The sequence below is a fragment of the Rhinolophus hipposideros genome (genome assembly GCF_964194185.1).
Source record: "Rhinolophus hipposideros genome assembly, chromosome: 13".
In the NCBI taxonomy this organism is placed as follows: domain Eukaryota; kingdom Metazoa; phylum Chordata; class Mammalia; order Chiroptera; family Rhinolophidae; genus Rhinolophus; species Rhinolophus hipposideros.
This window is the reverse complement of record NC_138059.1, coordinates 48,398,133-48,425,328: the sequence shown is the minus strand read 5'-3', so window position 1 is coordinate 48,425,328 and position 27,196 is coordinate 48,398,133. Positions and strand designations below refer to the sequence as shown.

The following is a 27,196-nucleotide window of genomic DNA, read 5'->3' as shown; positions in this document are numbered from 1 at the left end:
GTTGCTGTCTATTATTTCAGTGTTGTGGTATTCTATGATTTTACCTCTGTTTCTTATTTTATTATGTTATATATTTCAGTTCTGGATTGTTTTTGACTGGTTCCCATTAAGTTTATGTTAAAAAGGAGTTTGATATTTAGAGTATTACATTTCCTTCAGCATGCTTACTGTCTCCATTCCCGTATTCTGGTTCAGGCCTTACCTTACTCTCCCCCATTTTATAATTTTATTGTCACAATATATCCCTACTATGCTGGTCAAATAGCCTCCTTCACTATTTCTTGTAGTGTAGGTCGTGTGTTAGAAAATCCCCTCAGCTTCTGTATGACTGGAGAGTTCTTTATTCCTCATTTATATACAAAGTATATTTTTGCTGGATATATTATATTTAGCTCATAATTTCTTTCTTTCAATAGTTTGAATATTTGGTTCCACTCCCTCCTGGCTTGTAGAGTTTTTGCTGAATAATCTGATGACAACCTAATGGGCTTTCCTTTGTATGTTACCATCTTCTTTTCACTGGCTGCCATGGGGATTCTTTCTCTGTCTTTAATTTTTTGACAGATTCAATACTGTGTGCCTTGGAGAAGTCCTGTTGGGATTGAGGTAATTTGCTTCTTGGATTCGAGGATGCAGATCTTTCCACAAATTTGGGAAGTTCTCATCAACTATTTGTTTGAATATACTCTGTTTCCTTCTCTTTCTTCTCCTTCTGGTACACCCATTATTCTGATATTGCTCTTTCTGATGGAGTCAGTAAGTTCTTGTAGAGTTCTTTCATTTCTTTTAAGTCTCAAGTCTCTTTCTTCTTCCATGTGTGTCATTTCCAGATGTCTATCTTTTATATCAGTGATTCTTTCTTCCATCTGGTCGACTCTAGTCGACTTCTATCTGGTCGACTCTTCCATCTGGTTGACTCTAGTACCTCAGCTGGCTATTTCATTCTTTGTTTCTTTTTTTTTTTAATTAAATTCATTAGGGTGACAATTGTTAGCAAATTTACATAGATTTCAGGTGTACAATTCTGTATCACATCGTCTGTAAATCCCATTGAATGTTCACCACCCAGAGTCAGTTCTCCTTCCATCACCATATATTTGACCCCCTTACCCTCATCACCCACCCCCCACCCCCTTACCCTCTGGTAACCACTAAATTATTGTCTGTGTCTATGAGTTTTTCTTTCTCATTTGTTTGTCTTGTTCTTCTGTTGTTTTTGGTTTATATACCACATATCAGTGAAATCATAGGGTTCTCTGCTTTTTCTGTCTGACTTATTTCACTTAGCATTATACTGTCCAGATCCATCCATGTTGTCACAAATGCTCCTATATCATCTTTCCTTAACGCCGAATAGTATTCCATTGTGTATATGTACCACAACTTCTTTATCCATTCATCTATCGAAGGACATTTTGGTTGTTTCCATGTCTTGGCCACCGTAAACAAAGCTGCAATGAACATTGGAGTACACGTGTCTCTATAGAGAAATGCTTTTATATTTTTGGGGTAGATACCCAGGAGAGCGATTGCTGGGTCGTATGGTAATTCTATTCGTAATTTTTTGAGGAACCTCCATACTGCCTTCCATAGCGGCTGCACCAGTCTGCATTCCCACCAACAGTGTATGAGAGTTCCTTTTTCTCCACAGCCTCTCCAACACTTGTGACTATTTGTTTTGTTGATGAAAGCCATTCTGACTGGGGTGAGGTGATATCTCATTGTGGTTTTCATTTGCATTTCTCTGATGATTAGCGATGTTGAGCATTTTTTCATATGTCTATTTGCCATTTGTATATCCTCTTTGGAGAAATGTCTCTTCAGGTCCTCTGTCCATTTTTCAATTGGGTTGTTTGTTTTTTTGTTGTTGAGTTTCATGAGTTCCTTGTATATTTTGGATATTAGCCCCTTATCAGAGGAACCGTTTGCGAAAATCTTCTCCCATTCAGTTGGTTGCCTCATTATTTTGTCAATAGTTTCTTTTGCTGTGCAGAAGCTTTTCAGTTTCATATAATCCCATTCCTTTATTTTAGTTTTTACTTCCATTGCCTTTGGAGTCAAATTCATAAAATGCTCTTTGAACCCAAGGTCCATAACTTTAGTACCTATGTTTTCTTCAATGCAGTTTATTGTGTCAGGTCTTATGCTTAAGTCTTTGATCCATTTTGAATTAATTTTGGTACATGGTGACAGATAGCAGTCCAGTTTCATTCTTTTGCACGTAGCTATCCAATTCTGCCAGCACCATTTATTGAAGAGGCTGTCTTTCCTCCATTGTATGTTTTTAGCTTCTTTGTCAAAAATTATCTGTCCGTATTTATGTGGTTTAATTTCTGGGTTCTAAATTCTATTCCATTGGTCTATGTGTCTGTTTTTCCGCCAATACCAAGCTGTTTTGATTATTGCCCTGTAGTACAAGCAAAAATCAGGGAGTGTGATACCTCCAGTATTGTTCTTTTTTTTCAATATTGCTTTGGCTATTCGGGGTCTTTTGTGGTTCCAAACAAATCTGATGATTTTTTGTTCTATTTCTTTAAAAAATGCCATTGGGATTTTAATGGGGATTGCATTAAATCTGTATATGGCTTTGGGTAATATGGCCATTGTAACTATGTTGATTCTTCCAATCCATGAGCACAAAATGTCTTTCCATTTCTTTGTGTCTTCTTCAATATAGTCCTTCACATCCTTGGTTAAGTTTATTCCTAGGTATTTTATTCTTTTTGCTGCAATTGCAAAAGGAATTGTTTTTTCTATCTCTTTTTCTGAGATTTCATTGTTGGTATATAGGAAAGCAATGGACTTTTGTACGTTGATTTTGTAGCCAGTGACTTTACTGTATTCATTGATTGTTTCTAATAGCTTTTTGGTGGAGTCTTTAGGGTTTTCTATGTACAGCATCATGTCATCTGCAAAGAGTGACAATTTAACTTCTTCATTCCCAATTTGGATGCCTTTTATTTCTTTCTCTTGCCTGATAGCTCTGGCGAGGACTTCCAACACTATGTTGAAAAGCAGAGGTGATAGGGGACAACCTTGTCGTGTTCCTGAACGTAGAGCAAAGGGCTTCAGATTTTCACCATTAATTATGAGATTAGCTGAGGGTTTGTCGTATATGGCCTTTATTATGTTGAGGTATTTTCCTTCTATACCAATTTTAGTAAGTGTTTTAATCATAAATGGATGTTGTATCTTATCAAATGCTTTTTCTGCATCAATTGATAGAATCATATGATTTTTGTCCTTTATTTTGTTTATGTGATGTATCACATTGATAGATTTGCGAATGTTGAACCATCCTTGTGCCCCAAAGATGAACCCCACTTGGTCGTGATGAATAATCTTTTTAATGCATTGTTGTATTCGATTTGTTAGAATTTTGTTTAGGATTTTAGCATCTGTATTCATCAGAGATATAGGTCTGTAGTTTTCTTTTTTTGTGTTGTCCTTACCAGGTTTTGGTATCAGGGTAATGTTGGCCTCATAAAATGAGTTAGGGAGTACTGACTCTTCTTCAATTTTTTGGAAGAGTTTGAGCAGGATTGGTATTAGATACTCTTTGAAGGTTTGGTAGAATTCACTGGTGAAGCCATCTGGTCCAGGACTTTTGATTTTGGGAAGGTTTTTGATGACTGATTCAATTTTGTTACTGGTGATCGGCCTGTTAAGATTTTCCAGTTCTTCATGATTCAGCCTCGGAAGGCTATATGTTTCTAAGAACTTGTCCATTTCTTCTAAGTTATTAAATTTGGTGGCATATAGTCCTTCATAGTATTCTCGGATAATCCTTTGCATTTCTGTGGTGTCCGTGATATCTTCCCCTTTTTCATTTCTGATTTTGTTAATTAGTGTCTTCTCTCTTTTTATCTTAGTGAGTCTAGCCAAGAGTTTGTCAATTTTGTTAACCTTTTCAAAGAACCAGCTCTTTGTCACATTAATTTTTTCTATTGTCTTTTTGTTCTCTATTTCATTTAGTTCTGCTCTGATTTTTGTTATTTCCTTTTTTCTGCTGACCTTGGGTTTCGCTTGTTCTTCTTTTTCTAGTTTTTTAAGGTGTAACATGAGGTTATTTATTTGGGATTTTTCTTGTTTCTTGAGATAGGCCTGTAATGATATAAATTTCCCTCTTAAAACTGCTTTCGCGACATCCCAAAAATTTTGGTAGGATGTATTTTCATTGTCATTTGTTTCTATGTATCTTTTGAGCTCTCCTCTAATTTCTTCTTTGACCCAGTCGTTCTTTAAAAGTATGTTGTTTAATCTCCATGTATTTGTGTTTTTTCCTGCTTTCTTTTTGCAGTTGATATCCAATTTCAAAGCTTTGTGATCAGAGAATATGCTTGGTATGATTTCAATCTTCTTAAATTTGCTGAGGCTGATTTTGTGTCCCAATATATGGTCTATCCTTGAGAATGTTCCATGTACACTAGAAAAGAATGTATAGTCTGATGTTTTAGAATGAAGTGCTCTATATATGTTAATTATGTCCATTTCATCTAATGTGTCATTTAGGGCTGCGATTTCGTTATTTATCTTCTGTTTGGATGATCTATCCATAGCTGTCAATGATGTATTTAAGTCCCCTAGTATAATTGTGTTTTGTTCAATTTCTCCCTTTAGTTCTGTTAGTAGTTGCTGGGTATATTTCGGTGCTCCCTGATTGGGGGCATAAATATTGATGACTGTTATGTCTTCTTGTTGTATAGTCCCCTTTACCATTATGAAATGTCCATCTTTGTCTCTTGTTATCTTTTTCACCCTGAAGTCTGTTTCATCGGAAATCATTATGGCTACACCTGATTTTCCCTGGATACCATTTGCTTGGAGTGTCAATTTCCACCCTTTCACTTTGAGTCTATGCTTGTCCTTGTAGCTGAGATGTGTCTCTTGTAGGCAGCATATGGTTGGGTTTAGTTTTTTGATCCAATCTGCTACTCTGTGTCTCTTTATTGGTGAGTTCAGTCCATTTACATTTAGGGTGATTATTGATATGTGAGGATTTCCTGTCATTCTGTCTTTAGTTTTCTGGTATGGCTGTGTCTCCATTGTTTCTTTGCCTTTTTGTTGTTGTCTGTTATTTCTGTGTGGTGGTATTCTATGGTGTTTCCCTCTGTTTCTTCTTTTATTACAGTATATATTTCAGATTTGGATGTTTTTTGAGTGGTTACCCCTGAGTTTATGTAAAAGAAAGTTTGATATTTAGAGTATTCCAGTTTCTTCAGTACGCTTACTTTCTCTATTCCCATATTCCAGTTCAGGCCTTTACGCTCCCCCTTTTTATGTTTCAGTTGCCACAAGTTGTCCCTGTTGATGGTGGTCTAATAGCCTCCTTTAGTATTTCTTGTAGTGCAGGTCGTGTATTAAAAAATTCCCTCAGCTTCTGGATGTCTGGAAAGGTCTTTATTCCTCCTTCATATCTAAAGGAGATCTTTGCTGGATATATTATTCTTGGCTCATGATTTCTCTCTTTCAATAGTTTGAATATTTGGTTCCATTACCTCCTAGCTTGTAGAGTTTCTGCTGAAAAATCTGATGATAATCTAATGGGCTTTCCTTTGTAAGTTACCGTCTTCTTTTCCCTGGCTGCCTTGAGGATTCTTTCTTTGTCATTGATTTTAGACAGCTTCAATACAATGTGCCTTGGTGAAGGCCTGTTGGGATTGAGGTAATTAGGTGTTCTATTTGCTTCTTGGATTCGAGGATCCAGTTCTGTCCACAAGTTTGGGAAGTTCTCATCGACGATTTGTTTGAATATATTCTCTGTTCCCTTCCCTCTTTTTTCTCCTTCTGGTATGCCCATTATTCTTATATTGCTCTTTCTGATGGAGTCAGAAAGTTCTTGTAGAGTTCTTTCATTACTTTTAAATCTCAAGTCTCTTTCTTCTTCCCTCTGTGTAAATTCCAGGTTCCTATCTTCGATGTCACTGATTCTTTCCTCCATCTGGTCAACTCTACTACCTAAGCTGGATATTTTATTGTTAATTTCTTCTATTGAGTTCTTAATCTCCAGAAATTCTATTTGGTTCTTTTTCAAGATTTCAATCTCTTTTGTAAAATGCTCATGGTGTTCTTTGATTGTTTTCTGAGTTCATTATACTGCCTTTCTGTGTTTTCTTGCATCTCGTTCAGTTTTTTCAGAATTGCAATCTTGAATTCTCTGTCATTTAAATCACAAAGGTGCATATCTCTAAGTTCCTTTTCTGGAGACTTTTCACTTTCTTTCTGAGCTATCTTGTTGTCTTGGTTATTCATGGCAATCACTGATTTACTATTTCTCTTCCTAGACATCTACAGGAGTGGCTTCTGCAACAGGTTGATAGGTATGCGAAGAGCTTTTGAAGTTCCAAAGCTCTTTCTGCACCAGATTCAGAGCCCGTTTGTTTCAGCAGTTCTGTTTACTCCTGCAGGGATCCGCCCCGATAGGTGGGGCCAGGGGCGGGGTGAGTTGTGAGAGGTGGCCCAGAGCAATGGCAGCGACCACCACCACAGCCAGTCCTGCTTTCTCAGCTCCCTCCCCTTTGCCAGAACTAGTTGAGCTGCGAATCTGTGTCTGCGGTCCACAGTTCTCAGAGCAGCAAATATTGTGTCCTTTGATCCGACACTGCTACTTTATGGCTTCTAGCACTGGGCAGGTGGGGGCGGGGCGAGCTCTGGGAGGGTAGGGAGGGGAAGGCTAGTCTCCGTGCCTAAGGCTTCCGTTCTCTGCTCGGCAGTGAGGGCTTAAACCGCCGATTTCTGCCCTCTTCCCTCAGTCTTTGCTGCCGGGAACGTTGGGTTCAGCCGTTTTGTATGCTGCCCCCTCAGCCCTGTGGGCCGTAAGCAGAGCCCTAGCAGTCCGAGTCCTTCCCTCTTCCGCAGCTGCGGAAGATCCGGGAGTAGGGAGCTCCGAGCACTGAGCTAGGTCTGTGTCCTGCGCCCGCTAGGCTCCGTCTCTGCACTTCTACTCTCCCTTCTCCCCCGCTCGCGCGATTCACCCACCTGGAGGTGAATTCAGCAGTGGGCCTCTTCGTCTTGCCTGTCTGCTGTGCAAGGAGTCCTTTGTGGAGTTATTGTTGTCTGATTCGTTGTAAATTCCAGGGGAGCGTTACAGAGGCTCACCTCACGCCGCCATTTTTTTCCGATCTCAGTCCATTCTTTGTTTCTTATATTGAGTTCGTAATCTCCAGAAATTCTATTTAGTTCTTTTTAAAATTTTCAATCTTTTTGTTAAGATGTTTATTTTGTTATTTGATTGTGTTTCTGAGTTCATTAAACTGCCTGTCTGTGTTTTCTTGCATCTCATTGAGTAGTTTAAGAACTGCACTCTTGAATTCTCTGTCATTTAAGTCACATATTTTCATGTCTTTAAGTTCATTTTCTGGAGAATTTTCATTTTTTTCTGAGCTGCCTTGCTACGTAGTTTATTCATGGTAATTAGTAAATTATTATTTCTCTTCCTAGTCATCTACAGGAGTGGGTTTTGTGATAGGTTGTTAGGAAAAGTTCTTTGCTTTGCAGTAGGTGTTGGCAAAATGCTTTATTTTCTTTCCAGCAATAGCCTCTAATTCTCTCTCACTGTAATGTTATATTTCTCTGCTCTGTTTCAGCTTCTGAAACAATTGGAGCATTCCCTGGAGGGGGCTTTTCCTCTGTGAGTAGGTTGCCTGGGTCTTAGTGTACCGCCTGTGTTGGGGGATGTGGAAAGCTTCTGAAGTTAGGAAACTCTTCTAGCACCAGATTCAGGGCCTGTGTGTTTCAGTGGTCCTGTTTACCCCTGCAAGGATCCGCCCAGATAGGTGGGGAAGGACGGGTTGTGAGAGGAGGCTGTGAGTAATGGCAGGACCACCAGTACAGCCTGTTCTGCACCCAAGGCTCCCTCCTTCCCTAGAACTTTTTTTGCTTTCAGTTAGTAGCTGCAGGCCACAGTGCTGAGAACTGCAAATATCTGACACTGCTACCATTCTGCTTCTAGCACTGGGCAGGTTGAGGTGGGCGAGCTCTGGAAGGTTAGGAGGGGTCGGCTAAGCTCAGTTCCTAATCCTTCCATCCTCTACCTGGCAGTGAGGAATTAAAGCTCCATTTTTACCCTTCTTCTCTTAATCTTTGCTCTGAGGTCTCTGCCATGAACATTTGGTTCAGCCGTATGATATGCTGTTCCCTCAGGCGAGACTGTGGGTCATAACAGGAGCACTAGCAGTCTGAATTCTTCCCTCTCCCATGTCTGAGGTAGGTCCAGAATGCTGGAAGCTTGGAGAACTGAGCTAGGTCTGTACCTAGGTCCTGTGCCTACGTGGCCCATGTGTCCACACTTCCCATTTCCCTCCTCCCCTGCTTGCCCAATTTGCCCACCTTGAGATGATATCAGTTGCATGCCTCTTAGTCTTGCTTGTCTGCTACACTGGGAGTCCTTTGTAGAATTACAGTTGTTCAACGTGTTATAAATTCCAGGGTAGATTTCAAGGGCCTCACTTCGCGCTTCCATTTCTATGACGTCGTTTTTTAACTTTTTATCATACAAGGGCAGAGCTGAGTAGTTGTGACAAAGACATTAAGGCCTACAAAGCTTAAAATATGTACTCTACTCTTCTTTACAGGAAACTTTCTGGTGCCCTAGAATTTCCATCTCAAGAAACTGTAAGAACAAATAATAAAGCCATAGGATTTAAGGAATGGAAACAATCAAGAAAGAAGAGGAGACTTGTGATTTACTATACGTACACATGCAGAAGACCTTCAAAAAAGCCCCAAATTAGTCCTTTGAAAAATAAATTAATAAAATTTACAACCCCGTTGCAAAAGTGACCAAGATAAAAGAGAAAAATACAAAATTCAAGAATAAAAAGGAAGGCATATTTAGTGCCCCCACACTTATTTAAAATTATAATAATATGAGAACATTATACACTACATGAAAATAATTTTTGCTATTAAATGAACTATGTAATTTTTGAGGAATATAAATAACTCATTAAAGAGGACACAAGAAATATTTAAAAATCTGATGACACTATCTCTATTAAAGACACTGATTCCATTACAAAAGTTTGTATTAGAGTCAGGGTTTTAATTTATGTTTTTATTACCGGATTCATAAATATTTTACTGTACTATACTATTCTTTTCTAGCTCTTTCTTTTCCTATTAGAAATGTGCTGAAAAAAAGGATCATAAGCATACTATGTTAAAAGTTTCACTAAATGTCTCTTTTTCAATCAACAGTAAATTAGAACTCAGTAACATGAACTCACCGACTCAAATCTGTCCCAGGCACATATTGAGAGAAACGAGAATGAAGTAGAGGGATCAGTCTAAGGTCACACCATTGCTTTTCCCATCTCAAGCCTGGAGATGTCGGCCATGAGGAGCATGATAATGTGTCCTGAAAAAAATACTAATATTCAGTACTGTTTTTTTTCTTTCTGTTTTGAGTTTCTATGTAACAAATCCTTAGACATTTACAGACTACCACAAGAAGAAATCTATATTCATTGACAATAAAACTGTATTTAACTTCTTTATTAATGTAATTCTATAAGAAAGTGAGGAGCAAGTTGTTGAGATTAATATTCATAGTGAAACATGAAAAAAATGGGTTGGGAGAAGAAAGAAAAATTAAAAGTGTGATAGAACTGATTTCATCTTACATCACTGATTTCATTTTACAAATGGTAAAGATGAGGTCAAACTGTAATTGTAATGAACTAGTAAGTGACAAATAAAAATAAGTTGTACTTCATCCAAGTAGCCAATATTTTCTGAGTATCTGCTAAGCACAAAACACTGATATAAGTCTGTGTGATTTATCAGTTATTTGTAAATATTTTTGAGTATAATGAATATTCTTATAAAACAACATTTAAAAACTATTCAAGGAAATATTTGTCCACTGTTTTAACTTAATGTTTATAAAATGTTTGTATTTTTTTATATTGTTTTACTCTCAAGTCAAATACTGCTAATTAAAAATTGCATGTATTTTATGTTTCATTAGAAGTCTGTGTTTTTTTTCCCTTATGTATGGAGGAAAGAGATTTGAATAAAATTTGAGATTTTCACTTGATGTTGATTTATGCTTCTATCACCATATGAGCTTCACTGTTAAAATTTCTTCATGGCTGTAGTTTAGTGGTTATCAGAAGGTAAGGGGATAGGGGAATAGTAAAAAAAAAATATTCATAGCACTAGCACATAAAATAATGTTCATATTTAAGTTGCCATGGGTGGTAAGGAGCGAAAGCTTAAATTGATCAGGGAACTATTGATATTGATTTCTCTCTTTTCTTTATTTTATTTTTATTTTTTATTTTAATTTATTAGTTTCTGGTGTACAAGACAAGGTAATACTTAGACGTTCATCATTTATATCCCTTACACTGTGAACCCCCTCCCCCATCCACTATCCCTCCGAACTCGCACCGAGCCATCACATTATATATATAAAATTATAGTTGGCGCGGCGGTAGGATTCTCTTTTCTTTAATTTTTGAGTGACAATGTTAGAAGGTTCTGTTTTAGTCATGTTGAAACTCTTAGTCTAATATCTTTCGGATATTAATTTATTTAAAATTGCTTCAGGAAAAAAATACCTTCCATTATTATCACTAAAGGTTGAGTGTTTCTTGGCATTACTATGTTGTTTGCCACCAATTGTGCAAATACAAATCTACTAAATCCTTAGAATAGTTGAGAACACCCAGTAGGGTTAACTGGATAAGACCACTCAGTGAGGGGTCCCCTACCAGTGATTCAGTGAGCACTTTGGTCTAAGACACAATCCTTTGATGCAAGACAGTTGCCTTTAATGCTTATCTGGTAATTGCAAAGGCAAAAACCTAGGTTTCATGTTTGTCTTTCTTCTGGCCTTCATGACAGATGTTATAGATGGTCAGCATGGGGTCAGTTGGGGGCAGGGTGGTGAGGGTTCAGGCTCCAAATCAGAATTAGACCACCTGGTTTCAAAATCCCAATTTCCCAACTAACTTGTCCTTTAAAGCTAGGGGAAGTTATTTAAACTGTGCCTTATTGTGCCTATTTCCAAATATAAAGGTATTACAAGGCTATGCTTACAAAAACAAAACAAAACAAAACAAAACAAAACAAAACAAAACAAAAAACTTAAAGCTTTTTTAGACTCATTAAATTATTGCTTCCCCACCTCTTCTTCATGAGGACACTTGAAGAAATGATAATCCTGTGTGACACACAAGGATAAACAGACTATGTTTCTGTGGTCAGGCCAGAGCTAACCATAGGTATTGTAAGTGTCCCAGGTCCCACCAAGCTGCCCTATAACTCAGCCCATATCAGCATATAGTTCAAACCTTCTGCAAGACTCCAGTACACTGATAATATGGCCCACTCCTGAGCAGTTCTATGGTCAATAATTTATCCAAGTCATCCAGCCAGCAAATGACAGGACCAGGATTAGCAGAAACTTACATCTTTCTGATTCCAGTGCCAACACATCTATCATAGCACATTTAATATTCATAACCAGAGGTGAAATTATGGAAATAATTCAGATCTCTATCTTGATTATTTTACAGTTTTGCTATAGAAGTTTAGGAAACTTATTTAATATGGTTCCTCATCTTTCTTGAAAAGCACAAATAGTTCCCCATTTGTTCATGAACAAATGGGATAGAAAATGTAAAAGATCATAAAAGACATAGGCAATAGAATACTGAAGACAATGATACTCACCAACACACAAGTATGATAAATTTAAAAAATCATATTTAATACACTTCATATATTGCCAGATATGAAAATACATGTGATCGTTTACATCCCAACTTGAGGCCTTTAGGTACCAAAGTTGTAAAATGTCACTTTCTTTAATGTTTCCTCCTTATAAAAAATACAAATAAGCCCCACTTCAGCTATTGAATTAATCAGGGTTAATATATTTGATTTTATAGAGCTGCTATTTCATGGAAGACCAAGTATATTTTGATGATTATTTATCTTTATTTATTTTAATTATGAAAACAATATAAATTTGCTTTCTGCCTTTTACTATAACAGTAATCTTAGAGTTTTTGTGAATTGTATATAAGATGATCTAAAAACACAACAATTTTTATGGTTCTAAGGCCTTTACTACTTTTCAAGAGCTTTATTCTTCAATGCCAACAATGTTGAGTCCCATATTACTAATAACATGAATGGAGAAAGTAGAATTTATATAGCATTTGCTTTAAAATACTCGTTTTCCAGAACTTAACACATTTCAAAGATGTATTGCCATTAAATAACCTCAGCGACAACCACCTTATCAAAATAGAATTGCATAGATAGCAAAATGCTGATCCAGTTTCATTAAGAAATTTGCTTAGAAAGTATTTGTCAAAGGTCTATAGTTATAACACAATGTTTCTAAAAGTCTGGCTGGATGATTATCTGAATTTAAGTCTCCTGATGAGAACAAAGCTAATTGTTTTTCTCTACCTTGGCTAGAAAACAAGATGACTCTATACTCTGAAATTGATGACATGAAGTCCTTAAAAAGACTAGACTACAATTTTCTGTAAGATGATGAAGTGATGTTAATAAATTATCAGTTGTGGTTTTGCCATATTCTTAAAATACTGTTTCCAAAAACCAAAATTGTGCCTACTTACCCAAAATTTGGTTCAGAGAATAATTAAGGCATAGGAAGTAAAAATGAAGTTACCTCAGTCCAGGATAGATTTGAGGATTTAGGCATATCAGTGAATTAAATATGTCTCTTAAGGAGACCTTCTATAATACATGCACATTTGGTGAAAAATATACGAGGTCTGACAATTAAGTTCATGGACTCATCCTAGAAAAAGTGCTACATACCTCATTACTGAATATGACTATGGTCACCTTCAAAGTACTCCCCTTGGGAAGCTATGCACCGACACCAGCACCTAATCCACCCTTCAGAGCAATTTTGGAACTCTTTCTGGAACAGCTATCAGAGCTGTTCTCATATTACCCTTGATGTCCTGAATGCCATCAAAATATTTCAATATTTCCTGTATCTTTGGGTAAAGAAATAAGTCACTGGGGGCCAGATCAGGTAATTAGGGAGGGTGTCCCAATACAGTTATTTGTTTACTGGCTAAAAACTCCCTCACAGACAATGTCATGCATTGTCATGATGCAAGAGCCATGAATTGTTGGTGAACAGCTCCAGTTGTCTAACTATCTTATGCAGCCTTTTCAGCACTTCCAAATAGCAAACTTGGTTAACTGTTTGTCCAGTTGGTACAAATTCATAATGAAAAATCCCTGTGATATCAAAAATGGTTAGCAACATTGTTGCGACAAGTTTTCAAACTTAATTGTCAGACTACATAATTCACAATGTACACTTCTTTACAAGTTTCCACTGTTCTTTGTTATTTAGTGATGGGTAACTAGATAACATGCATTTGACTGTTTCTAATTTTATAAATCTCTAAGCAAAACGTCATCCATTCTTTACACCTACATCAAAGCCTATTCAAGTTATAGAAGAGAAACACAAGATAGCACTTTCTGTGTAAATCTGTGTGATCCAATCAGGCCTGAAAGCTTATTCCCAAAAGGGCAACAGAACATATTTGTTTGTAATTTTTGTTGAGCTCAATTAAGTCAGATACTCAAAGTCTCTAACAGACCTTTTCTCTGATATTAGGATGCTAATCTAATATTCATTATTTCTTTTCCGTTTATATTATAGTTAAATGTATGCATTTTTTATAGATCTGAGTTTTAAACTTTTGAGTCAGGAACCATAATTAAGTTCATCTCCTGTTCCCTAGAGGAGTGTTTCCACAGAGTAGAGTTTTAACTCATTTAGTTAAAATGCATTGAGATTATTTTCTTTATTTTTAATATACTTCATTTGAATTTACATTTGTCTTTATTGTGGTCTAAAATCATGATAAATACCATTAATTCCCTTACACCTAAAGATCTTTAGCAATGTCAAAATAATGTTCAATCCTAATGCTAAAAACAGAAATAAAATGTGTCTTTTGAAAATAGAAAGACATAACTCCAGTAAGAAAAAAAAAATTATGACAACTGTGTTTTTTATTTTATACAACTGAATTTATTTGGAACAATCCTGTTATGGAATTACTTGGTGATTTTTCTTGCTTTACTTATAATTTCCTGAAGAATATTATATATCAAGCAATGACATAGAGGCACCATTCATAAAATGAATTCCATAGATTTGTTTTGTACATCAATGGAATGAGTTAGAACCATAATGATTATAGTTAACCAGAATCATTCTTATGCATAGACCTTCCACTCTGACTTCTCTACTTTTCATTATTATAGAGGAGAAGAATTATGATAAAAATATTGTCAGTTTTCTCCCAGTGTTGAATAAAATAGCTCTTCTTTCCTGTCAAAGCAGAGCTGAGATGGGGATTCTTCTGTGACTGTCATGTGGAGGGAAAGTTGTCAGGAGAAATCTGTGAAGACTAAAGGAAGCAGTGAATGGGGCAAGGAAAAACCTAGCCAGAGATGGGGCTCTGGAAAAAAAGCTTCCATGTCATCTGCCGAGGCCCTGTAAGAGGGTTTGGTTTTACACCCCATCAGTAAGTCCTGAGCTGCAGCCATGCCAGGGAATGGGGCGGGACACCCTGATTCCTAGGCAAATGTTCTTTACAGGAGGGGTCCCTGTGAATTAGGGGCAGCCAATGCTCACAACAGCTGGGGGTGTGCACAACAGCTCAGTAAAGCGAACTGGAAGGGCTTTGAAAATATCAAGAACATCTAGAGTGGAAGAGAAGAGGTCAGCATAGCAATGACTAAAGTAAGAGGTGAAGATTTGGTTGTAGATTGTAAGTCTGTAGAATTGAGAAGGGAGCTGATAGGAGCACAAAGTGTATATATTCATTCTTTTCATTAGGAAGTCAATGTTTAAGTGACTCAGAACTTGCCATTTTCTGAAGATTAGCATTTTAAGATAACCTCTGTATGACAACTGTTTCTGTGACAACAAAAGTAAAAGAAAAGCTCAGATAAAATGCACTCAGATGTGGTTAGGTTATACTCGGAGAAATAATATTTGGTTTTACCAAGGGTTCTTCTTTAGGAGAAAATAAATACCTTATTTTGCCCAAATTCTGAGGGAAAAATAAGGATGCACTTTATACGTGGGTAGTACTTCTGTATCTATATAAATGTTTTTAATTATTTTATTTATGCTTATGAGTTAAAAGTTAACTCTAGAAATCAATAATGATATCCATATGCAAAATAATACTCTGGAATGGGATCATCGGTTTTATTGACATTACGACAAACTTGCAATGACGAAGAGTTCTTGCCCTTCAAGGATGCATATTTAAATTTGTTACTGATATGTACCTTGTATCTATTCTTGTGTTTTGTAATTATTTGTTACATAAGATTTCTCATACCATAATGTTAAAATCTAAACACTAAAATTTCTTTATAATACACAAAAAGTACCTAAAGCAAACAGATAAGAATTTGAATTAAAAAATTAAAACCAGATTTTTTTCCCCTGAAAGTTTGGGCCAGAAACACGGGGTGCACTATACACAGGAGCACATTATACACAGCCAAATATGGTAAATAAATAAATACTAAAATAAATAAGACTTGGGGACCTCAGGCACACAGCTTAAGGATAATACTGATACAGTTTTGTACAATGGAGGCCATTCAGGCCTTAAGATGTTCAAAAGGAGTAAAATTTTACTTTGAAGTAAAATGCTACAATTGGATTAAGAACTTCAAATAGAGGATGAATCATACAAGTCAGAAAAAGAATGTATATGTCTTATATATCCCAACATGTAGAATAAAAACATAAAAGCCTATTTAAAGTTAGCTCTGCTACTCTTATGTTTGTGAGCACAGGGGATAATCGTTAGTCTTATATATAACTATAAAGAATTGTTTTGTCTTTAGACTATGTGAATATTTTAAAGGGTGAAATCCATGATAATTAAAAAATACTTAAAAATATTTTTTTAAAACCTATTTACTCCAAAATACAAGTGAAAAATAAAAAATTAACATTTTATTAAATATATTTAAAACACACATGTCAATTTTTCATTACTAAATATGTGTTTAAAGTTCATTACATTTAACATAATGTGTAGCTTAGATTTTTTCACTATGCATTAATTCCTTGATATGCATGAAGATTTCTGATAAATTCTAAAAAAAAAAAAGGCAAATGAAATAGCTAAGTTTAGCTAAATAATTTCAATAGAAAAAATTATTTTAAAAATCATGGCAAATCATTTAGAGCACGAAATTACATGTAATATGCAATGTTATAAAATGATTATATGATGTTATACATGAGTTTTTGAAGTTAAAAGTATTTATAGCTTACAAAGGGCTTAATACAGATGCATGAGGAGAAAAGTGACATTAAAAAACTAACTGACCTACTTACTTTTTCCTTCCTGGATTATCATAATTAATGATGAAGCAACCAAGGATTTCAAACCAGATTCAATAGCAGTTTTTACAAACTATAAATATACATATTGACCTGGGTTTTGTTTTTTTTTTTTTGTTTGTTTGTTTTATTTTGTGTGTGTGTGTGTGTTTGTGTGCGTGTGCATGTGTGTACGTAATCTTATTAATCTGAACTATGCTTCAGTCATCTTACCGTATTGTTGGGATGATAGTTGAGATGTAAGCCACTGTCACAAAGAGGAGAGGAGGTGCCACTGCTCTCGTTACTTGGAGCACCTACAGGAAACAAAAACACAATGCACCACTGGTCAGAATGAGAAACTGTTCTAAACTAATGTGTTCCACATTATATACGTGTACTTCAGCATACCCAATTTTATCACGTAAATTAGGTAATAAAATAAAATTACTGTGCTTATATCAATGTACATTTTGCAAGTAAGCTAGCTGTCTAAATTTATTAGGGCACTGAAAGAGAGCTGCAAGTCTTGATCATTGATTTCAGAACTTTGAAAGCTTTTTTAAGGAAAATACATAACCTTATAAAAAGTAAGTCCATTATCCATAGTGGCTTGTACTTATGAAACATACTTATAATAGTTTTGTTTGCCTACAAAGTTCTACATAATGTCATGTTTCAACCCACTGGCAAATTCTGTCATTAGATACCATAATTTTCCATGACGCAAAAAAAGTTTGCCTGTGCTCTGTCACTACAAATGCTCTTGGTATATATTATACTTGGAAGTACCCTCATTATTGATATCTAATTTTTGTGAAACTGCAACTAAATACTTCATGTTAGATCTTAATGAGAAACGTACTAATATCTATTTTTTAAAGAGAAAATGGGGGCCAAAAATTTTTTTATTTTTTCAGAGTCTATAATTTGGTTTTAGAATTAGAATACATATTTCTTGTTTTCTGTTTTATTTAACATTTTCTAGAAGCATTAAGTTTTCTGGAGTTGCTAATGTTCGTGAATATAAGTTCTTAATTTAATTGACTCAATTTTTATTTGGAATATTATACTTAAATTAAAAAATCAGCATCATAAGTAAAAACTCCTAACATATTAAACAATGAGTTCAAAACATAATGATTTTGTTCACCTCTTTTATTACTCTAAAATTCTGTAGTTTTCATGATGCTCAGAAGGGACTCATATTCTTTGTTGCTATACCAGCATAGATACAGTTTTTCCACACTTTAAATTTTAAAGATTTCATACTTTATTTTAGCTTCATTTTCCTGTTGACGTTTATCTACATTTCTCTTATGAGACAATAATTTTAATACACACACATATTACTTCAATGCTTGTATGTTGTCACGCAGCAGCCTACCCATCTCTTCTCTCATACCGACCCCTAAAAAAAGGAGAGTCTGTGAGGCTAATCCATTCAGGGACTTTGCTTCACCTTTGTGCTTACACCTTATATCTTCCTCTTTGTCCCTGGAGGATGGCTCGTTAGTCAATGACGAGTAAGATTTCCCGTGGGGTGGGGAGGGGACAACTCAAGAAAGGCACAGCCAAGTGAGGACCAACAGGAAAACCCACTGGGTTGGTAGAGGTGGGCATAGACCCCCACCTTCTCCCAATTATGGAGAGCTTCTGCCTTTGTGGCTGCATTCCTTCCCACAACCTGTTTGGGAAGAGATTCAATAGTGTAATAACATCAGTTCTCCTCTATCCATTTCAGTAAGTTTCAGCATAAAGGTTTTGTCTCTTGGGGAGGTACATCCTGAAACTGACGGTTCAGCTGTTTGCAGGCAAGGGTAATTAGTTCAAATCAGTTTCTTAGTATAATGTGTGAAATTCACAGACCTTGGAGAAAACAATGTTGCTTTCTTGTGTGTGCATCAATAAAAGCCACAAGGCGCAGGCCTGATTTGGGGCTCTCAGTTCTTTGAGGCTGTAATACCCTTGGCCCATTTCATAACTTTCTTGATTTCTGTTTCTTACTTTCTTAATCCTTCGCCACCCCTTCTCGATCTCTGCCTGTGTTGCCCTGGACGTGACACTTGTATCCATTTTGAATTGAATAAAATGAAAACGTAACATATCAAATTCTGTGAATGCATATACAGCAGTCTTTTGAATAAAATGTAAAGATTTAAATGCATGCACAAATATAAGGTAGGCAAAAATTCAAGGATATATGCTTATATCTTAACAGTTAGAAATGGAAGAGAAAGTTAAACAAATACAACACTGAAAATAATAAAATAAAAGTGGAAAGAAATGAAATAGAAAATAATACTCAAAATTAACAAAGTCAAATGTGTGTTCTTTGAAAAGATTAATAAAACCTATAGTAAAAATTATCTAGTAAGAAACAGAAAAAATACAAGTTACCAATATCAGGAGGCAGCATTACTACAAGCCAACACATATTAAAAGGAAAAATGAAAGGATTTCATTAATAATTTTATGCAAATACATTGACAACTTAATTGCAGTGGACAAAAATAATGAAAAAGTTGTTACCAAAATTACAAAAGAAGAAAGTTAACAATATATTAACAAATTAAAACCTGTAATAATAATAATAAAAAACCCACAGTACTTTATGGCCTTGTGGTGTTTATCCTAAGAATGCAAGCTTGATTTGGCATTTAAAATCCACTTTTAAAAAGTCACCATATCAACAGAATACAAAAATAAAAATATATATCTCGATAGATTTTTTAAAATTGAGACAATTCAACATCAACTTATATTTTAAAAAAAGAATGAAAGAAAACAAAAGAAAAATTCTCAGTGACCAAGGGATAGAAGGGCACTTCCTTAATCTAATAAAGGGCATCTGTGAACACCTATAGCTAAAATCATACTTAATGGTAAGAGACTGAAAATTTCCCCTCTGACGTCCTTAGCAAAAGAAGGATGTTGGCTTCCAATATTTTATTCAACATTTAACTGGAAGTCCTAGCCATTGCAAGAGGAAAGAAAAAGGAATTAGCATATAGTTTGGAAAGGAATAAGGCAAACTCATTACTTGCAGATGACATAATATTATATGTAGAAAATTTTAAAGAATGTATAAAATGTCCTATTAAAATTAATAAGAAAATTAAGTTATATTGCAGAATATACAATATGTAAAATTGTATTTCTATGTGTTAGCAACAGAATTAGAAATTAAAGTATATAAATGCCATTTACAATAAAATACAAAAACAAAATGCTTAAAAATAAATTTACTGACAGATATGCAAGACTTCCCCACTGAAACACTAAAATATTGCTGAGAAAAATTAAAATATAAATAAATGGAAAGGCATATTATGTTCATGGATTAAAAGATTTAAAGTTGTTAAGGGACTTAATCCTTCAAAATTGTCTATAAATTCAATTTAGTCTCATTTACAATCATAATAGGTTTATTTCAATAGAAATTGACAAGCTGTTTCTAAAATGCATGCAGTAATGTAAATGATTTATAATAACCAACTGATCTTGAAATTTTGCAAGGTTGAAGAACCTATCCTAAGGGATGTTTTAAAGACATTATAGGCATACCTCAGAGATATTGTGGGTTTAGTTCTAAACCACTGCAATAAAGTGAGTACATATAATGTTATGTTTATACTACTGTAGTCTATTAAGTTTGCAATAACATTATGCCTAAAAATGTACACACCTTAATAAACAATATTGCTAAAGAGTGCTAACCATCATCAGAGCCTTTAGCAGATTGTAATCTTTTTCACTGGTGGAGGGTCTTGTCTCAACATTGTTAGCTGCTGAATGATCAGGGTGGTGGATGCTAAAGGTTGGGGTTTCTGTGGCAATTTCTTAAAATAAGACAACAATGAAGTTGACTCTGACATTAATTGACCTTACCTTTCATGAATTATTTCTCCGTGGCATGAAATGTTGTTTGATAGTAGTATTTTACCCACAGTAAAACCTCCTCCAAAATTGAAGTCAATATTCTCATATTTCACTGCTGCTTTACAGACTAAATTTATATAATATTCTAAATCCATTGTTGTCATTTCAACATTATTCACAGCATCTTCGCCAATTGTAGATTGATTTCAAGATAAGACTTCCTTTGCTCATTCATAAGAAGAACATCCTCAACCATAACAGTTTTATCATAAGATTGCAGCAATTCAGTCATATGTTCAGGCTCCACATCTAATTCTAGTTCTCTTACTATTTTTAACATATCTGCAGTTACTTCCTCCACTGAAGTGTTGAACCCCTCAAAGTCATCTACAAGGGTTGGCATCTTCTTCCAAATTCCTTTCAATGTTTGTAGTTCAACCTCTTCCCCTGTCTCCTAAATGCTTTTTAATGGCATCTAGAAGGGCAAGTCTTCTTCTGAAAGTTTTCAGTTTACTTTCTCTAGCTCCATCAAAGGAATCACAATCCATGACAGCTATAGCCTTATGAAATGTATTTTTTAAATAATAAGACTTTCAAATCAAATTTCCTCCATGAAACGTGGGCTGCAGAATGGAAGTTGTGTTACCAGACATGAAAACATTAATTTTGTTGTACATCTCCATCAGAGCTCTTGGGTGACTGGCTGCATTGTCAATAAGCAGTAATATTTTGAAAGAAATCTTTTTGTTTTTTATTCCGAGCAATGCATCTCAACAGTTGGCTTAAAATATTCAGTAAATAGAAACAGATGGGCTGTCGTCTGGGTTTTGTTGTTCCATTTATATAGAGCACAGAAAAGTATATTTAGAATAATTTTAAAGGTTTATAGGATTTATTCAGAATGGTAATAAGTATAAGCTTCAATCTAAAGTCACCAATTGCATTAGCCCCTAACAAGATATTCAGCTTGTCCTTTGAAGATCTGAAGCCAGATATTGACTTCTCTTCTCTACTTATGAAAGTTTTAATGGCATCTCCTTCCAATATAAGGCTGTTTCATTTACATTGACAAACTGTTGTTTAGTGTAGCCACCTTCTTTAATTATCTTAAAGTCTCCTTATAACTTGCAGCAGCTTCTACATCACCATGTGTTGCTTCACCTTGTACCTTTATGTTTTGGAGCTATCTTCTTCCTTAAACCTCATGAATCAACCTCTGCTAGCTTCAACTTTTTTTCCTGAAGATTCCTCACCTCTCTTAGTCATAGAATTGAGAAGAACTAAGGTTTTCCTCTGGATTGGGCTTTGGTTTAAGTGAATGTTGTGAATGGCTTGGCTTATTTCCAGAATATTCTCCATGTAAGATGGCCATCGGCTGTGGCTAGTTGGCCATCATCTGTAGCCCGTTAGCCTATTGGCCACTGATATAACTGCCATGGCTGCACTGGGGAGGGGAGTCGGTTGATTGGCAGGCAGTAAAGCAGACAGCAGGTTGGAGGTCGTGTGACTCCAGCCTCCAGTTGGGACTATAGTGACACCAGTGAGACTATAGTGTGGTATGACACCCCTACATATGGCTCCGTGGGTGTTCCTTTTTGGCCTAGCCACATTCTGCATTCTTATGTGGGGAGCAGGAGCTGAGACCTTGCAGGCCGCCCCGCATGAAACATGGTGCAGCGAGCAGGGTCTCCCACATGACAAATGGCGCAGCAAGCACGATGTGGTGCTGGTCAAGGCCTACTGAAGGATGGTGGAGCAGTTTGTGCCTGTGAAAGCTCAGCTTCAGAAGGCCCCTGAGGAACGACACCAGGAACAGGAGGCGCGGTCTGCCTGGGAAACTTAAACCTCCGGATGGCACGCCGCCCTATTGGCCAGAGCAAGTGTCGTCTTCCTTTTGGTGTGCTGCTGCTGTGGGCTCCTAGAGTTGTGGACAGCTTATATGGAGGCCTCCACCCACTCAGACACCTGACACAGCCAGCAGGATTCTGACCAGGTAGGAATGCAGTCTGACCTGGGCAATAGAACGTGTGGCCCCCACAAAGTGTGTGGTGTCCGGTGGCCACTGTTCTCAGGAGTTGGACCCCCAAGGAGGGGTGGGAGGACATGGATGGCTCTCCAGCCAGGGTGGAGAGGGCCCTGCAGTCTCTGGCTGAGCGGTTGCTGGAGGAGGCAAAGGCTACTGCTATCTGCGTGGTCTGGATGTTCCTCACGGCCTTGAGTCTCAACATGGAAAATGTGCCTAATGAAATAGCTCAGGTGCCGGACCAGGTGTACCGGTTGGAGGTGCTGGAAGCACTGGTCTGACTGTTAGAAGAGGGGCCTCATAGTGGAGACTCCGAGGCAGAGGTGGAGGAAGCGAGTGGAGACAATGTAGCTCAGCCCAGCCAATCTTGATGCAAAGGGTTAAACGTGAGCAATCTTTGGGCCACAGGGGGCATTGCTGCAGGCAACCCAGCTGAGACTAAGTTCACAACCTACACCCCTTACACTCCCACTGAGTTGCAGCAGCAGGGGAGGCAGTACTGACAGCTCCCTGGAAGGCCAGTCTTGGCTTGGCTATTACTTTTATATGAGATGAGGGAGCAGACAACATTCTCTGCTCCCCAGGTGAGATGGAAAAGCTAGCCTTTATGACAGTGCATCCGTCCCTATGACAAAGGTTACAGAATTGCTATAGATTGGCCCAAAACCAGGGCAACCATTCTCTAATTGAGTGGCTCGCTGCTGCGGTACGCACAGTATAGGGAGAGGCTAGCGAGCTGCCAGACACTGTGAGGCAATGGCAGTCATATATGGAATTTATTCAAATCATCCGTGAAATGGGTATGAGACATGCTATTTTCAACCCTAATATGCAGGGGCCGGATGATGAGCCTTTTACAGCCAGCATGAGAAATCTGGTTTTGGATACTGCACCTGCGAGTGCTTTTGGATCCTTGGTCACCATTCTTACATCCTATGTTAGGTGGCGGATCCCTGAAGTTACAACTGCCATGGCCACCCTAGGGGATGTTAAAAGCCAGAGGTGAAGGAAGTTAAGATAGGAGGTCCGAACAGTTGAGACCTGGAAGTCCAAATCAAAAGTAAAGGGGCAAGGTCGCGGACCTCAAAGAGTAACACGCACACAGATGTGGTATGATCTCATGGAAGCAGGGGTCAATCAGGAAAAAATAGACCAACAACTCAATGCATTTTGTTGGAACTTTGGAAACAGTTGCGTCCGGAACAGCAATTCCGGAGAAGCCTAAAGGAGAAGTGTGAGAAAGCACGACCCGTGTTCCTCCAGGACTTCATGAGGCCGCCTGAGGCTGATTCACTTCAGCTTGATTAGGGGTGGGGCCAAGGTACCCGGTCAGAGGAGATGAACAGGGACCGGAAGCCACACATGGGACTATCCATACATTGGTCCCCTTCTGATGTGCAGAGGGTTTTAGCCCTAGTTGACACTGGCAAAGACTGCAGTCTTGTTTATGGGAATCCAGAACTGTTCCCCGGACCAGCAATCTGCATTGATGGCTATGTGGGAAAGACTGTGACTGTAAAAGTTGTCTCCTTACCACTGGGTATAGGAAGGCTTCCCCCTCATACATACAAGCTTTATGTCTCCCCCGTTCCAGAGTACATTCTAAGAGTGGGTGTGCTACATGGCCTCAGCTTACAGACATCAGTAGGAGAGTTCCGTCTCCGGATCCGAGTGGTGAAAGCGGTGACACGAGGGCATGCTCGCCACCCGCCTCAAGTGTTGCCACAGCCCTGGGGCGTGGTTACAGTGCAACTGTACCGCGTGCCAGGAGGAGACTGGTGGTACTCTAAGAAGTCCAGGAAGTCTGGCTGTGCCCAGAAGGACTTGTGGTGCCCTGAGAAACCCTGGCTGTGTCCAGCATATTGCATACACCAGGGTCCTCGCACAGGGACCCTTGAGGAAGATGCTTGTTGCGTAGATTGTGAGGAGAGACTCTGGAGGGGTGGAGAGTGGAGACAGAGCTCCAGAGAGCAGTTTCCAGGCTCTCAGTCTCACGTGGAGGGGTGCTGGCTCGGGTAGTAGATGGATGTCGGCTGTGGCTAGTTGGCCATCAGCTATAGCTAGTTAGCCAATTGGCCACTGATATAACTGTCGCAGCTGCGCTGGGGAGGGGAGTTGGTCGGTTGACAGGCAGAAAAGCGGACAGCAGGTTGCAGGTAGTGTGCATCCAGCCTCCAGTGAGACTATAGTGGTATTACTCCCCTACCTATGTCTCCATGGGTGTTCCTTGTTGACCTAGCCACATCCTGCATTCTTATGTGGGGAGCAGGAGCTGAGACCCCGCAGGCCGCCCTGCATGACAACTTTGTTGTCTTTTATATGGTCACCGGAGTAGCACTTTGAATTTCCTTCAAGAACTTTTCCTTGGTAATTTGGTTAACTGCTTGGTGCAGGAGGCCTACCTTTCATCCTTTCTTGACTTTCAACATGCCTCCCTCACTAAACTTAGTCATTTCTAGATTTTTACTTAAAGTGAGAGATATGTGACTGTTCTTTTCACTTGAATTCTTTGAGGCTCTTTGTAGGGTTATTAAATGGCCTAATTTTAATATTTTGTGTCTCAGAGAATAGGAAGGCCTGAGAAGAGGGAGAGAAATGAGGGATCAGCCAGTCAGGTAGAGTAGTAAGAACACACATGACATTTATCAGTTAAGTTCACCATGTTATATGGGCATGGTACATGGAGCTCCAAAACAGTTATAGTAACATCAAAGATTACCAATCACAGATCACCATAAGAAACATAATAATAATAATAATAATAATAATAATAATAATAATAATGTTTGAAATATTGTGAGAATTACCAAAATTTCACAAGGAAACAGGAAGTGAGCAATGTTGTTGGAAAAATGACACTGATATATTTACTTGATGCAGGGTGGCCACAAACTGTCAATTTGTAAAAAAAATACAGTATCTCTTAGGCTCAAACAATACAATGAGCATTCCTGTAATGCTATAATAATTATCAGTGTGGTTTTGCTGAAAAAGTAGACACATAAATTCATGGATATAAGAAAATGATTCCTTTATTCTTGATTCATACCTCAAACACAAAAAAGTAAGTAATACGAGATGGATTATAAACTTAAATATAAAGGCAAATGCTCTAAATCTTCCAAGAAAAATTTAAGAAAATATATTTGTAACTTTGGGGTAAGCCATTATTTTTCACAGAAGATACAGAAAGGAATAAGTATATATAACAAAAATTACAATAACAGAATGGTAAATCAAACTTTATCAAAATTAAAAATTGAGACAGCGGTCAAGATGGTGGAGTAGATAAATGCTATATTCGCCTCCTCCCATGACCACATCAGTTGTAATTTACAACTAAATTATAGAACATCCACCTTTGAGAACCACCTAAACACTAGCTAAATAAGCTACCATAACAAAGACTATAAAGAAGAAGCCACATTGAGACTATTAGGCGGGGTGGAGAAGTCAAACAAGTTGGTCCCACACCAATGTGTATGAGTTAAGAGAAGGAAGGGATACCTCAGCTGTAGTGGTTTCCCCATGAAAAGTGAGGGGTCCAAGCCCCAAACTGGGCTCCCCAGCTCAGACCACCAGTGCCAGAAAGAGGAGTCCACACAACATCTGAATGTGAAAATCAGCAGGGATTCTGTCGAGGAGATGAAGAGTTGCTGGCATTCCAGGTGCTCTTCTTAAAAGACTCAAGCATGGACTTATTTACTGACCAAATGACTCACTATGAGTTCCAGGGGCAGCAACTTGAAAAGCTCCAGGAATATACAGGGAAGAACTCAGTTGTCTGGCTTTAGGGAAAGCACCAAGAGGGGCAGCTTTGGCTTGGATGGAAATGCTGGCAGGTGCCTTTGTTCCTTTGTTTAGCTTCCCCACCATATGGGCAACAGGGACTAGAGAGCACCAAATCTGAGACTCCATCAAACTGGCTAATAATGCTAACTCCACTAGGTGATTCCCTGAGAACCCTCTCCAAAAACTCATACACAGGTCTGAATCTTTCCTCACAAGTGGTTAGATTTGACCCATGAGGCTGATTTCCTTACAAGCTCTGAAAGGAGCACAAATTCCCAACAAGCAGCAACTGGCCTCAGTGTGCCTTGTGTCTCACGCTAATAGGCCCCATCCTGGCATGAGTGGAAGCCAACATCGTTTCACAACACATCCTCTCTTTGGTGGCTCCAAGCCTAGTACACTCAGCTACCAGGCACATATCACTTTGCCGCTTATATTTGGTGACATTGGGCTTGGCACAGGCAGTGGCTGTCCTGAAATTGCACCATAGGCCCTCACAAGAGGCCTGTGAACAAACACACCCGATGAGCAGCTTCAGACCAACCAGAGCACCACCCAATTAGCTCTACAAATGACATACCCATAGGGTAGACTCAGAAGGTATCAGAGCCACTCTACAGAGAATCCCAATCCATGGGGTCAGCCCCCACACAATAGCTCATCTGCTATAGTCACAGCCACTCCTCATAACCAGGCAGCTGGAGAGTGAATTCAACCAACTGAGATGTCAAAAGCAATCAAGGCTCAACTGCATTGTTTCCCCAAAAATAAGAGCTAGCTGGACCATCAGATCTCATGTGTCTTTTGGAGCAAAAATTAATATAAGACCCAGTATTATTTTACTATAATATAAGACTGAGTCTTTAATGTAATATAATTTATAATATAATATAATATAATAATATAATATAATATAATATAATACCAAGTCTCATATTAATTTTTGCTCCACAAGACACATTAAAGCTGATTGTCCAGCTAGGTCTTATTTTCAGAGAAACAGGGTACAACAGGAGGGCAAAAACAATCCACACAAACCCCCCTGGAGCACCTGGCTCAGGTGACCAGGAATAGTGTAACACTGAGCCCCATGGGACACCTACTAGAAAAAGCCAAGCTGC

General features: G+C 37.7%; 1 protein-coding gene across 7 annotated transcripts in view; it reads right to left on the bottom strand.

Annotated features, from left to right (window-relative positions):
* Nucleotides 1-27,196, bottom strand: part of SNTG1 (syntrophin gamma 1) — an 894,682-nt gene that overhangs the window by 335,642 nt on the left and 531,844 nt on the right. For all 7 annotated transcript variants that reach the window (XM_081070081.1, XM_081070082.1, XM_081070080.1 and 4 more), the window contains 2 exons: nucleotides 16,613-16,695; nucleotides 9,228-9,358 (listed from right to left, as the gene is read on the bottom strand). In XM_081070081.1, the coding sequence (XP_080926207.1) occupies nucleotides 9,228-9,358; nucleotides 16,613-16,695 (214 nt within the window). The remainder of the gene's footprint in view (nucleotides 1-9,227; nucleotides 9,359-16,612; nucleotides 16,696-27,196) is intronic.